Raw genomic sequence first — 13,365 nt, forward strand, 5'->3', positions numbered from 1 at the left:
GTTCAGGCAGACTCCATGGCCACTGTTCTCCAAATTCTTGCTGTTCAGAACCATTCAGGGAACTTGATGATTATTGATGAGAAGAGGGGCTCTTGCCTCATCTCTGCTGTTCACCTGGCCCTTTCACACACAGGAAAGGGAGATATAGTCCTTGCCCCGAGCCATCTCAGAGTCCAGTTAGGGTCATAGACACTGGAACAAACAATGACAATAGCACACCAAGCTCACCCCGGTGGAGATAAGTACACGGTGTCCTGTGTGTCTAGTGGTGGTAAGTGCCTCAGCCTGGGGGTCAGAGAAGGCTTCCTGGAGAAGACACGTGAAAAATCTCCCCATTAGGAGATCTGTGTAGGGGCCCATGATGTGGAATTCCTTGACTTGGATTTGGTTCAGGTTCTAGCACAAGGGCTGGAAGACTGGAAGTAACTCAGCTTCCTCACGGACTTATGGAAGAGTGGTTGGCAAAGCCTTACAGAGATGCTGAGATTCCAGGAATACAGTTATTGGCTCCAGGAAGATTTTGCTTTAGGCCTCTGTTTTGAGAGTCATCAGAAAACAGAGATTGGCAAAGCAGACTAGCTTGTCTCTTTAAAAGAGGAGGGACGACTCCTCAGGCCGCTCCCTCTTCTCATTAATATGAAATTATCGTGAATATTGATGTGGGGGCGTGGCGCATCGGCCAGCTGGGCTAAGCAGCCTGGGGTTCCCGGTTTCAGAGAGGAAAGTGACAGAAGCCAAGCACAGGGAGACGCAGAGAGAGCAGAGCGCCCGTCAGTCACCCAGTCTTGGGGGAGCGCTCAGCTCCCCCGCCCCCGCGTCCCACCCTGTTCGGGGGGCTCCTCAAGCCCTCGTCCCCACTCTCGGGCTCCCCATGGAAGCCAGCTGTGCCCCCGGAGGAGCAGGAGGAAGAGGAGTCGGCTAAATGCCCGCGGTGCGCCCGGGGCCCCTGAGCCCAGCCCGCTCCACGCCGCTACCCTAGGTCCCCAGCGCCCCCTGCGCCCCCTACCTGGGGCCGTGCCGCCTCCGCCCGCCCCTCCCCCGGGGCTTAGCCCCGGACCTGCCCCCGCTCGCTGCCAGAACTCAAGCAGAGATCTGGGCCGGGCGTGTCGCCGCCCTGGAGTAGGGGAAGCCCAGCCTAAGGGGGTCTCCGGAACTGGCCACGATGGACGCCGTCTTGGAGCCCTTCCCGGCCGACAGACTGTTCCCCGGATCCAGCTTCCTGGACTTGGGGGATCTGAACGAGTCGGATTTCCTCAACAATGCGGTAAGATGAAGGGTCTGCGTGCCCCTTCGGCCACTCCGCACCCCTCTTCGCCTCTCGTCTGGGCCCCCCTGGACGAGGCTACACAGCACTGGGCAGACGCGGAGGAGTGGTCTCGATGCAGGGTCCCCGGGAGGGACACGTGCTGAGAGCTCTGAGATGTGGGGACTAGATCCCTCAACAGCTCCCCAGTCCCCAAGCCTAAACCCGAGCCTCTGAGCTTGCGCCAGTGTGCGCCCGTCCTGGGGGCTCCGTCCGCCTTCTAGGGGAAGGGGACGTCGTGCGGTCCAGACCACCTGATCCTTCGATACGAACTCAAAAGACACCAGTCCTGCCCCCCGCCCGGGATTCCAGGACCAGATTGGCGCAAAGTGGACCCACAGCTGGTTCTCCGCTGGGAGGCGCACACGGGAGTGTTCAATGGCCAGAGACCCGACGCCCCTTGGGGGAACCAGATTCTGACCCAGATCCCAACATTTAGTGGTACTGCTTCTGCAGCCCCAAACTCAGGGACGAAATGCCCCCAGGGAAGGACCTGCCGTTCAGCTGGTCACAGCCTACAGGGCGATCTCTCAGAAGGAGGGAGCTCTCTCCCCATCTCTGTGTCTCTAGGTCTGTTTCTCTGTCCCTCATGTCTGTCTGACTTTCTCTGGCTCTCTCTGTGCTTGTCCTTCTCCCCTTTCTCTCTTCCCCTCCCACCCAAAGGAAACGTGGCTTCTCTTTTTTTCCCTCTCTCCCTCCCTTTCTCAGGCTCGGCCCAAAGGCACTGCTGTGGAGGAGGGGCATGGGCTCAGTAACAGGAAAAATATTTGGGTTCAGAAGAACCTTCCTGGTTAAAATGTGGGCAGCTTGGAGAATCTGGTAGCATGCCCCCATTCAGTGAACTTCACGTCTTTCATACACACCTACATGCGCGCACACACACACACACACCCAGAGATCACCTCAGGAGTCTCAACTTCCTAGCTTCTACCTGCTGGAATTAAGATAAACTTGGCCAGATAAGAGACAAGTGCATAGAGATTTAAAGGGTTGGGCATCTTGGACTTCCACCTAAACTGTCCCTGGCCACTAGACTGATGGTGGGGAAACCAGCCAAGGGGGCAGGAACCTGAGTCTGGGAGACATGGGTGTAAGGTCTTCCAGACCTTCCTTAGGGCAACAGAACCAAGTCACCCTGCTCTCTGAGGAAGGCTCCCAGCCCCAGCCAGAGGGAGCACACTGTGGCTGAGAGGCCAAGTGGAGGAAGGCGGAGGGCTTTAACATGTAGTGGGGAGACTTGGGTTCTAACTCTGCTACTGGTTCTGTTTCCCGCTGTGAAACTTGGCCACACCCCCAGCTCACCTCCCTAGGCCTCAGTTTCTTTCCTGTAAAATGGACAAAAGTTGGTTCAAGTCTTTCTAAGGATAGTCTGGCACAGGTCCTAGGAATAAAGCGCCAGGCAGGGATCTAGACTTCCACATACCCCTCCTAGAGAGTTGGTAACAGATACTGGTCAGAGGAAGGGGGTTTGTTGGAGTTTGTATCCTTGTAGCGAAGGGGGATAGTAGAGCCTCCCCTCTGAGGTTCCCTCAGAGTCCTCAGCAGCTCTGAGTTGGGCTTTCTTCTGAATGAACTCTGCCGCCTACAGCCTCTTCCTGCTGCTCCATTCAGCCTTGCATCCCCAGCTGCTCATCTGGGCCTTGGTCCAGCGCAGGAAAGGAGGCACGATCAGACAGTGGTATCCAGCACTGGGACTGGGGAGGGAAAGCCCTGCTGGAAAAGCTCTTGACCTCAGTCCTAGGCCAGGCCAGGAGAGGCCGGGGAAAGGAAAGGATTTCTAAGAGGAGAGAGAAGGAACTCCTGGGCTGGGAATCAGGAAACTTGGTTCTAGCTGTGCTTCTGCCACCAGCCAGCTGGGCAGTTCAGACAAGTGACTTTTTATCCTCTGGTTTCCTCATCTGAGAAATGGAAATATAGAACCTTCACCACAGGGTTATTGTAGATATTTAGTGGCAAAATTAAAGATTAATGTAGGACAGTGCCTGGCAGGTAAATTTCCATAGTTAACTGGCTCCAGAGACTAGATAGAGTAACAATAGAAACTACTCAGGTAGGAGTTGTTGTGTGACTGAACAAGTCACTTGCCCTCTCCGGTGCCTTCTTTAAGTGTCTGAAGACCCTTCCACCTGAAATCCCATACCAACCCCACACCCAGCTCCCCCTTTATTCTGCATGAGGATAGAAAAATGTTTCCAGGGTTAAGGATGAGAAAGAATGGAGTCTGCATGCTTCTCAGTTGGAAGATGGAAAGCAGGGTATTCACTATCCTTCTTTAAAATCCAGATAAAGGCCATAAAGTAACATGGAAAGCCTGTGTGCTCTGTTGCTTTGTGAAAAAAGCAAACAGCGAAAAGTATGCTCGCCCTGCACACTACCATGTAAGAAGCACACATTCGCTTGGACAGACACAGGAGAATGAGTACAAAAAAATGAAGTCACGTGTGCTTGGAGGTGGCTAGCAGTGCTTTAGTTTTTTTGTGAAGATACCTTCATGCTGTGGCAGCCTTGTCTATGTGATACTCAAAGACACCCCTCAAAGGGGCTGCCCTTCCTGCCAGATGTAGGGGCTTCTCTTCCCCACATCTTCCACCATTCCTGATGTGTCTACCCCAGAGCCCTCTTCCCTGTACCCTGTGATTTTTCAGCCCTGGGCAGGTAGGAGAGAGGGTTTGGTGCTCAGAAAACTGGGATAAAGGACCAGAGGGAGAACAGGTTCTCTCTCCAGATAGAGATACTCATCCTGTGTGCTTCTTGCCTTGTTCCTCTGGCTAAGGGGAAAGGATGACTCTGGTTTCTCTAGAGAAAAATGGCTTTGGGTCTCAGAGAAGCTCCAGCTGGGAGGGTCTGGGGAGGAGGAGGAGGAGGAAGAGGAAAAGAAGTTCTGTTGTCTCAAAGGGGAGCAGCAGGAAGCTTTAAGGATGTTTGCCCAGCACACTCATTTACCTCCCGGCAGCTGGGGAGGCCAGGTGTGGGAAAGACCAATCACGAGGACCAGCACAAGGGAAGGGAGGTGTGGGGCTACCCCTGATCATTGCTCCCCAGACCCCCAGCCTGGCTTCTCCTGAGCTAAATGGGAAAGCACAAAACCACTGCCACCACACCAGCCCCGGCATTGGGGGATTTAGGGAGATTAGAGAAGTATGTGCGTTTGGGTGTTCCTATGTCTGTGTGTGGGCCTTTAACAGCCATTAAAAGGGGAGGGGTATGTGTGTGTGTGTGTGTGTGTGTGTGTGTGCGCGCGCGCGCATGTGTGTTTCTCTTTAAATTCTCACCAATAAGAAAGACGACCCAAGGGCCAAAGCACCCTGGTCTCAGTAGAATCCACTGGAAAAGAACTAATGGAGAAAAACTAATGGAGGAGCCTAAATCTCAGGGCTCCCACTCAGGAAGGGAGCTCTCCCCAAATACCCACTCCTCCAAAACATTGAATTTATTTGGGGCGGAGTTTTGTTATTGTTTTGTCTGTGCTTCCCTTACTGAGATATGTGTTCCTTGAGGGCAAGAGTTTATCTGTCTTGTTCACTGTTGTACCCAGTGCCATGTACTGTGCTTGCACAGAGCAGACCTCAACCAACCACTGAGAAGTGAATGAAGGGGGCCCAGGTCAGACCCTGCATTTTTTAGGGAGGGGGGGAAAAGGGTGCTTAAGCTCATCTAACTCCCAGCCATCAGAGCACTGCAGCCTGCACTGTTAGTAAGGGCTCTCCATGCTTTCCAAGGAGTTGACATTGCCTTCAGCCATCCCCATCCTGTGTGTGGCACAGACACCTGTAGCTCCTGGTACAGGATGGTCTAGAGCCGACTGAGCCTCAGCAGATTTCAACTTGTGGTATAGGCCTCAGTCTTGAGCATTGGTTCTAGGGCTTCCCTCTTCCCCAGTTTCATCTTGTTCAGATTGCTCTGGGACTCCTGGTCCACAATCACCAACTTAAAACTAAGTCTTTTCTAGTCCTACCTCAGGGCCTTTGCACATGCTATTCCTGACATCTAGAATGCTTTCCCCTAAGTTCTTTCCAGATCATCTTCCTTAGTTCAAATGTCACCTTTTTAGAAAAGTTTCCCCAGCCACCTCAAGTGGGACCCCCTATTATTTTCTGTGCCAGTCATTTGATTTCTTCATAGCCCTTATCTCAGTTTGCAGTTACTTTATTGGCTTATTGTCCATTTCCTCTGTGACAAAGCAAGTTCCATGAGAACAGAGGCCATGCCAGTTTTGTCCATTGCCATAAACCTAGCACAGTACCATGGCACAAAATAGGTGCTGACTATAGTAAAATTCCACCGTAAGGCAATAAACTGAGTCCAAAACTTTCAATCATGTAAAATGTGGAGTTGTGGTATTATAGGATCAATGAAAAAACATATATTTCAGTGGGTCTGTACTATCATAAAAAGCTCGAAGGTAAAGACCGCGAAACTGACTGCATGCGGCAGACCAAACTGAAAAGGTTCCGGAGGAGCACCAAGCAGGAACTTCTTTATCAACACTTGAGATACTTTATTTGAGACGGGCCCCAGGCATAGGGCAGAAGCCAAAGTTTGGCCCCACTGTGGTGGACTTTGTTCTATTTCAAGGATTTACTGTATTTGTAGAGAAAATTACTTCAGGGCAATCCCAGTAAGGGAAGGGGGGAGAATGTTGTTTGTTTGTTTGTTTGTTTGTTTGTTTGTTTTTTAAAGAGAGACCTGTGTGTTCAAGAAGTGTACTGATAACTCCTGAAGGGTCCCTAAGGGCCCCAGGGTCCTGGCCTGGCCAGACCTGAGGGTGATAGAGAAACTCTTTCCCAGGAATATGCCGTGGTACCCTGCTCTGCTATGAGGTCCCTCCGGCTTTCCTGGACCAGATGGGGATTTGTTGAATTGTTTCTCAATACACATATCCTGTCCTTTAACAGCTGGGCACGAAAGGAGAGCCAGAGGCTGGTCACTATGCATAGTGACCTCCAGCCACTCACAGCTAGGGAGAGACAGAGAGAGAAAGAGACAGTAACAGCACAATGGGACACCAGGACCCACAGAGGTTGTTGGGAGCTGGAGGCGGGGCATTCAGATGAGCTGGAAGTCATAGAAAGTTTCCCAGGGGAGGTAACCTCCACACTCTCCCTCCTCAATGTCCCCTTCCCTATTGGCAAAGGAATTACCGGAAGGCATTTCAGCAGGGTGGAATGGGGCTGTGTCTCTTTTATTGAGCATATATAGGCATCATTGTGCCCTGTACAGATGAAATACTGAGAATTAAGAAGGAGAGGACATCTTAACTCTGTTCTTGGGGCTGGGATCCCACGGAGTCAAGGAAGGGAGAGAACCATTTTCTCTCTTGCTCTTGTACTGGTTTGAACTTTGCTTTCTAGATAGAGCAAGGAAAGTTTGGGACATCAGCTATTATAGGGGCCCCACCGTCATCCTCACCTTAGGGCGCTGTAGATGCCTAGAGTGTTAGGAGCAGAGCCAGCAGGTTGCCTGGCCTTTAAGAGGAGGAGCCCCTTTCCTCATATTCACTCTGGGATGCTGTCCACCAGCCTGCCTGAGAGCAGCACAACAGGTTTCTTATGAGGATTCAATTAGATAACTCTTGTAGAAAGCCTCGCACAGTGCCTGGCATGTAGTAAACCCTCTATAAACAATAGCTACTTTTCTGATTTTTGCTCTCTGCAGCTCCCAGGACTCCCTGGGAGGGTCTATTTTTGTCTGGCCTGGCCTGGCTACTGTGCCAGGAGAGGGGAGGGTGAAGAACACCGCCTGCTGGGTCTTTCCTCCCCGTCCCACGCGCCTCCTGCCAGTCTTGGTACTGACACCCTCCCAGAGCATCCCTTTCTGGGACCTGGCTTGCCCTCGAACCTCCCTCAAGAAACCAGCTCCAGATGCTGGAGAACAGGCTGTTCTTCTGGAAGTCTCAGCGCTCCAAGGGGCAGGATAGAGGGGAAAGATTTGGGTGGAGTTAAGTCAAGACCATGAGCATTGCTCTGGCTGGAACACTACGTAACCCCCTTGGGCAGACTTCCCCCCTTGGGGAAGCCAGAGTAAGTGGCAGGCCCCTTGACCAGGATTGGGAAGAAGGTAAGGGTGAGGATATCTGGTTCAAGAGAAGATGGGAGAGGCAAGATATGACCAGGAATTCTGATCATCAGAGAAAATATATCACAAGTGCTGATTTCCTTGGACTGTCAAAGATCCTGATCCCCGTGATACAATGTCACCAACAAGGCCAACCTGACAGATAGGGCAACAATGGGCTTTCTTGCTACCAGCTTCAATGTGCCTCCTCTCCCGACTCTCCGGGGACAGAACCCTCACGGCAGCTTCCTTGGCCCTTGGCTCTTGGCCCGGGAGCCACTTCACCCATCACAGAGAATCTGACACATCTGGGCTGGGCTCTGTGGTTCGACACAACAGCTGGACAGCAGCAGCTGTCCGCCTCATCCCTTTCCAAAAGAATAACAGAAATGAAAACAGCAGCGGAGTAAGGCAGGCTCATCGGGCCCTTGAGGAGAGCCGGGAGGCAGTTCCAAAGCCCAACTGAGGGGACCTGCTTTGGAGGCAGACGGGCCCAAGCCTTTGCCCATAGGTTCCCCTCTGCCTGGACTGCCCTCACCAATCCTCGCCTCACTTCCCCGGTTTACCGTGGGACCTTGGACCTGAGCTTCGTCATTGCTGAACTAGACCAAGAGTTCTTTAAGGGCCGGGAGTGTCAGGCAGTTATTTTTATCTGTGGCCGAGTTATAGCTATAGTGACCAGGTTCTCGGGAAATGTTTATTTATCAGATGGATGGATAAATGGATAAATGGAAGGAAGGAGTGGCAGGGAAATGGATGGATAAATGGGTGGGTGGGTGGCTAATGGGAGAAAAGACACTTGTCCAGCTTTGATGGTACTTCTTTTTATATAAAATGGATGTTATTTATTTATTCAAGGAATCAATCTCAACCTAAATCCCTCATACCTTTCACTGTACCATGATGTACTTTTCTATTCTGAAACAGATGATTGTGCACATAAAAAAATAGCTATGTGTGTATATGAATTATAAAGTGTAACAAAATAGACATCTGGCTCCAAACTACCCAGCTCTGAATGTCTTGATCCCTCCCACCACATGAGTCCGGGGAAGAGGTGAGCTGTAGACCCCTCCTCCACTCCTCTCTGATCAGGAAGAGCCTGAGATCTGGTGCCTCCTCCCAGACACAAGCCATTCAGACAGCTAGTCCGCATGTCAGGTGGCAGATACCTCAACAAGCCCTGGAGAGCCGAGCTGTACCTCAGGGTGGCGTGGTCGCCTTTCACTGCCCAGACCTGGGAGCAAATTCTGGCTCTCGCCATTTGTCATCTGTGTGAGCCTGACAGGTGCCTTCACCTCTCTCGGCTTATTTTCCTCATCCATAAAGTAGGGTTGCCCATAGGACACAGGCTTCTTATGAGGATTCAGTTAGATGGCTCTTGTAGAAAGTGGCACAGTGCCTGGCGTGTGCAGTATGTCCTCTATGAACTATAGCTGCTGCTGCTGCTTTTCTGATTATTGCTGTTATTGCCTGAAAGATCTGGACAGTCCTTGCAGGAATTTCCAGTCTTCTCCAACCCTGTGCTGAGCCGCGATCATAGGGATTTTATTTTCTTATGTGTTTGACCTCTCTGGAGCTAGAAGGCTCTTTGGGGCAAAGCCAAAAGATGCCAGGCCCCTTCTCAGGGTTCTCTGTGTTTAGGGGCATCAGGAGAGGGGTGGCCAGGGATGAACAATACTGGGGCTCCTGTGAGGACCCAATGCATGGAGTGGAGGGCCCATATATATATATAAGCTGGAAACGGGGAGAGACAGTCAGACAGACTCCCGCATGCTCCCGACCGGGATCCACCTGGCACGCCCACCAGGGGCAGCACTCTGCCCACCAGGGGGCGATGCTCTGCCCCTCCGGGGCGTCACCATGTTACAACCAGAGCCACTCTAGCGCCTGAGGCAGAGGCCACAGAGCCATCCCCAGCGCCCGGGCCATCTTTGCTCCAATGGAGCCTCGGCTGCAGGAGGGGAAGAGAGAGACAGAGAGGAAGGAGGGGGGTAGTGGAAAAGCAAATGGGCGCTTCTCCTATGTGCCCTGGCCGGGAATCGAACCCGGGTCCCCTACACGCCAGGCCGACGCTCTACCGCTGAGCCAACCGGCCAGGGCCAGAGGGCCCATATTTTGTATCTAGTACTGTGGTTGGGATAGGCAGCAAGAAACCAGTGATTGCTTCAACGACTACTGTTGCTGTGTGTGCATAAGAGCACACGCACTGCTATCAGAGCTTGGTTTCAAATCCTGGCTCAACCTCTTGCTAACTGAATGAACCTGGGTAAGCTTCTTAACTTTTTTGTGCCTCAGTTTTATCAACCATTAAATGGGGGTACTAATAGTACCTACTTTATCTCCTGAAGCTTAATGAGATAGATTCATGGGAGGAACTAAAACAGTTCCTGGGATATAAACATTTGCTATTATTATTACCATTAGGCATACTGTGTGATCGACTCTGTGTGAGGCCCTGCAGAGAGTTTAAGGATGAACTCCATCCTAGATTATACCTGCAAGAAAGCGAAAGTTTAGAAAAAGAGATGGGCCCCATGGTGCACAATTAGAATTCAAGGCATGATATTAGCCAGGGACCTCACAGTCTATTAGTGCTGTGGTGGTACACAAGGGAGAGGACTCTTCCACCTGGGTGGTTGAGGAAGGCTTCCTGGAGGAAGGAGCATCTGAATTGGGCCTTAAAGGATGATAAGAGTTGAAAGGGCCTGACCAGGCGGTGGCGCAGTGGATAGAGTGTCAGACTGGGATGCAGAGAACCCAGGTTCGAGACCCCAAGGTCGCCAGCTTGAGCGCGGGCTCATCTGGTTTGAGCAAAAGCTCACCAGCTTGAACCCAAGGTTGCTGGCTCCAGCAAGGGGTTACTCGGTCTGCTGAAAGCCTTTGGTCAAGGCATGTATGAGAAAGTAATCAATGAACAACTAAGGTGTTAAAATGCACAATGAAAAACTAATGATTGATGCTTCTCATCTCTCTCTGTTCTTGTCTGTCTGTCCCTCCTGTCTATCCCTCTCTCTGACTCACTCTCTATCTCTGTAAAAAATAAATAAATTAATTAATTTTAAAAAAAAGAGTTGAAAGGAGGAGATAAAGGGCAAAGGCATTCCAGGCACAAGGAATGGTACAAGCAGAGATCCTGCGACAACAGAGCTCACAGCAGTTCTGGGAGCCGGGAGCGGTCACCCAGCTAGCTGGAGGGAAGACGAAGACGAGTGGCTCCAGCTACAGTGATAAGTGGAATGCAGCACTTAGGAGCTGGGAGTTTTATCTGCAGGCAGGAGGGAACAGTAATAGTTCTGAGCTAGACACAGTGGTGGTCCCAGAAGCTCTGAACTGTCTCAGTGCTGGGGGATCTAGAGTCCACTAGGGGGATGCCAGCTGTCAGCTTGTCTGGATGATGCAAGACCCTCCCTCAAAGGAAACAGAATTGTAGGCCGTTCCTGAACCCAGAGCAGCCAAAGGCAGCAGTTGACCCCAGACCCCTCTCTCCTCTCCCTTCCTCCCTCTGCCCTGATGTGACCCTCACACTGGGCCAGGAGTACCAGTTCCCTCTGGCTCCTACATCCCCAGCACTAGGGCCAGGCTGACCTGGGGAGGTCCAAGGCAACTCCACCCTTGCAGAAGGACAGGATGTCCTCGTCATGCTGAGAGCTCTAGCCTCAGCCATGTCCTTCCTCCTGGCCTCATCCTGGGAAATTAATGCAGTTCCTCCACCCCTCTTGTAGTTCAGGACCCTCCAGTATCAGGCCAAGAGTGTCCCTATTGGCCCCTGGGGAACAGAAGGATCTGAGCCCTCCTGTGCCCAGCCCAACCTGGCACCTCACCTCCTTGGCCCTCCTACCCATCAGCTGGGACAAGATGCCCAGAGCCCCTTTCATCATCTTCCCAGAGAAGAAGCCCAGCCCTGCCCTCTGCCGCCCCAAAGCCTTCAACCCTTTCTCTCCCAGGCCTGCAAATCAGTTCCACATTTGGGATCTGGCATGTACTGTATGCTCAGAACTTTCCCTCCCATCAGCGCGGGCTCCCATCTGCCCCCTCTCCACATAGTCAGCCCATGGGGTCTACAGAAGAAGAGTCCCTGCCTTCAGCGACCCACTCAGCAGTCTGAGAGGAAGCTGAACTGTAGCAACGTACCAGAGGGACAGTGGACACGAGGCCCTCCGAGGGAGAGATGAAAGAGGAAGGGTAGTAAGAGGAAAGGGGCGGGGCGAAGGCCGAGCTTGAGCTAGCATCTGAGAGGGTGAGGGGTTGGGGGTGGTGAGGGAAAGAGCGAGGTAGTTCCCAGCTCAGCACATTCCTGAGACATCTGGACGTGCTGGAAGGGCCCCAGCTGGCCCACATGGCTGTGGCTCCAGCCTCTCTGCTCTGTGATGTCAGGACCCAGCATTCCCCCTCCTCTCAGAATCCCACTGACCTGGGTCCACCTTGGGGCTGAGTGCTCAGTCTCCTCCCCAACCCCTCGCCCTCCGAGAGCAAGAAAGAGAGGCTCCTGCCTGGGACAGCGGAAGAAACGCCTGCCCTGCAGGGCCTGGACTGGTGGCAGCAGGCAGATCCGGAAGACCCAGCAGTTTGCCTATGCGGGGCGACTCAAAGAGATTCCTCCTTTGGGCTGATGCCAGCCCCCTGTCTTCTCCCTGGAAGGGAGACAGTGACAGCAGAAAGACTTTGAAAATGCCTGCTTACCTTGATTCGGGCTCTGTGATCCTGGGCAAGTCCACGCCTTTGCTTGGCTCTCAGTTTCCCTCTCTGTAATAATAAGAGCCACATTTGGTGAGAGCCTTCCGTGTGTCCTGCACTGTATAAACATTCTTACAAATGCTCTTTCATCCTCACAGCAACCTGGCGGGGCAGATATAATTACTCATATTTTATAGCTGAGATTGAGGCCCAAAGAACATAAGTGACTTGTCCAAGGCGACACAGTAGGAAGCAGAGCCAGGATTAGGACCAGGTCTGTCTGCCTCCGTGGCTCATGACCATTTAGCTACACTGTCTCTTCAAATAAGAGATGGACCTACTGATGCCAGACTTTCTGTCAGCTCTGTAACTGTAATGAGTCCCCTTGGCTACCGCAGGGCTCTTCAAGAAGGGCAGGGGAGGCATTAGTCACACACTGGGTGGGGAAGGGGGCAGAGGCATCTGGCTGTGAAGCATTAGATGGGTCAGGAGTCTTTGAAGGTCCCCTCCCTTGGAGCCTCAGAGAGGTCCAGACCCCAGGAGCTGGGGCCACAGCCTGATCCCCAGCCGAGCCCAGGGGTCCCACACCTTCCCTGAAGAAAGGGAGTAAATAAGGAGAGAGAATGCAGCTTCTTCCAAAAATAAAACCTGAGGACAACTCAGACAGGCCGGGACGCTGAGGAAGCCAAAGGCCGAATGCTGAGTGCACAGAGGAGAGGGAAGAGGCCAAGGGAATTCCAGCCAGAGCTGGTGGCAGGTTCCAGCGAAGAGGGCCTTCCAGCTGGCCAGGCGCCGGGGAGAGCAGCTCCGTGGGTTGGCCCCTGGGCTCTGTTTATACTCTTTGGCCTGGCCCAAGCCTGGGGCAGCTCTTCCACCACTAAATAAGGGGCTGTGGTCCCCAGGTACCTGGTCTGACTGGGGCTTAAGAACAAAAAGGCCTTTAGGAAGAACACCCAATAGGGAGGAGCCAAGGGAAGGAATCCAGGGACATGGAAACTCTGCCTGGGAGCGGGAGCAAGCTGGCATCAGAGCGGAATTCAAGGCAGTCATTCCTGGAGGCTCAGCTGCAGAAAAGAGGCCTCAGTCCGTTAGCTCACTGGCACATTCCTTCATTCACCCACTGATTCAGTCACTCAGTCACTCAGCAAGCATCTAAGTAGCTAACAGGTGCTAGGACTGTGCTAGGCTTTGGAGATATATAGATGAGAATTGAACAGAGCAAGACATAGTTTAGAGGCAACCTGGCTGGATCATTTCAAGCTACACAAAAGAACTGGGAAACTATCCTAAGGGCCTCAGGGAGTCTTCAAGGGATATTAAGCAGGGGAGTC

At 52.4% G+C, this 13,365-nt stretch overlaps 1 protein-coding gene across 2 annotated transcripts in view; it reads left to right on the forward strand.

Annotated features, from left to right (window-relative positions):
* Positions 1–690: 690 nt before the first annotated feature.
* CREB3L1 (cAMP responsive element binding protein 3 like 1) overlaps positions 691–13,365 on the forward strand; it is a 36,504-nt gene continuing 23,829 nt past the window's right edge. The window contains exon 1 of one of the 2 annotated variants that reach the window (XM_066251391.1): positions 691–1,264. In XM_066251391.1, the coding sequence (XP_066107488.1) occupies positions 1,163–1,264 (102 nt within the window). In that variant the 5' untranslated portion in view covers positions 691–1,162. The remainder of the gene's footprint in view (positions 1,265–13,365) is intronic. The other variant, XM_066251390.1, reaches the window with a different exon arrangement.

Source organism: Saccopteryx bilineata, chromosome 1, assembly GCF_036850765.1.
Source record: "Saccopteryx bilineata isolate mSacBil1 chromosome 1, mSacBil1_pri_phased_curated, whole genome shotgun sequence".
Taxonomy (NCBI): domain Eukaryota; kingdom Metazoa; phylum Chordata; class Mammalia; order Chiroptera; family Emballonuridae; genus Saccopteryx; species Saccopteryx bilineata.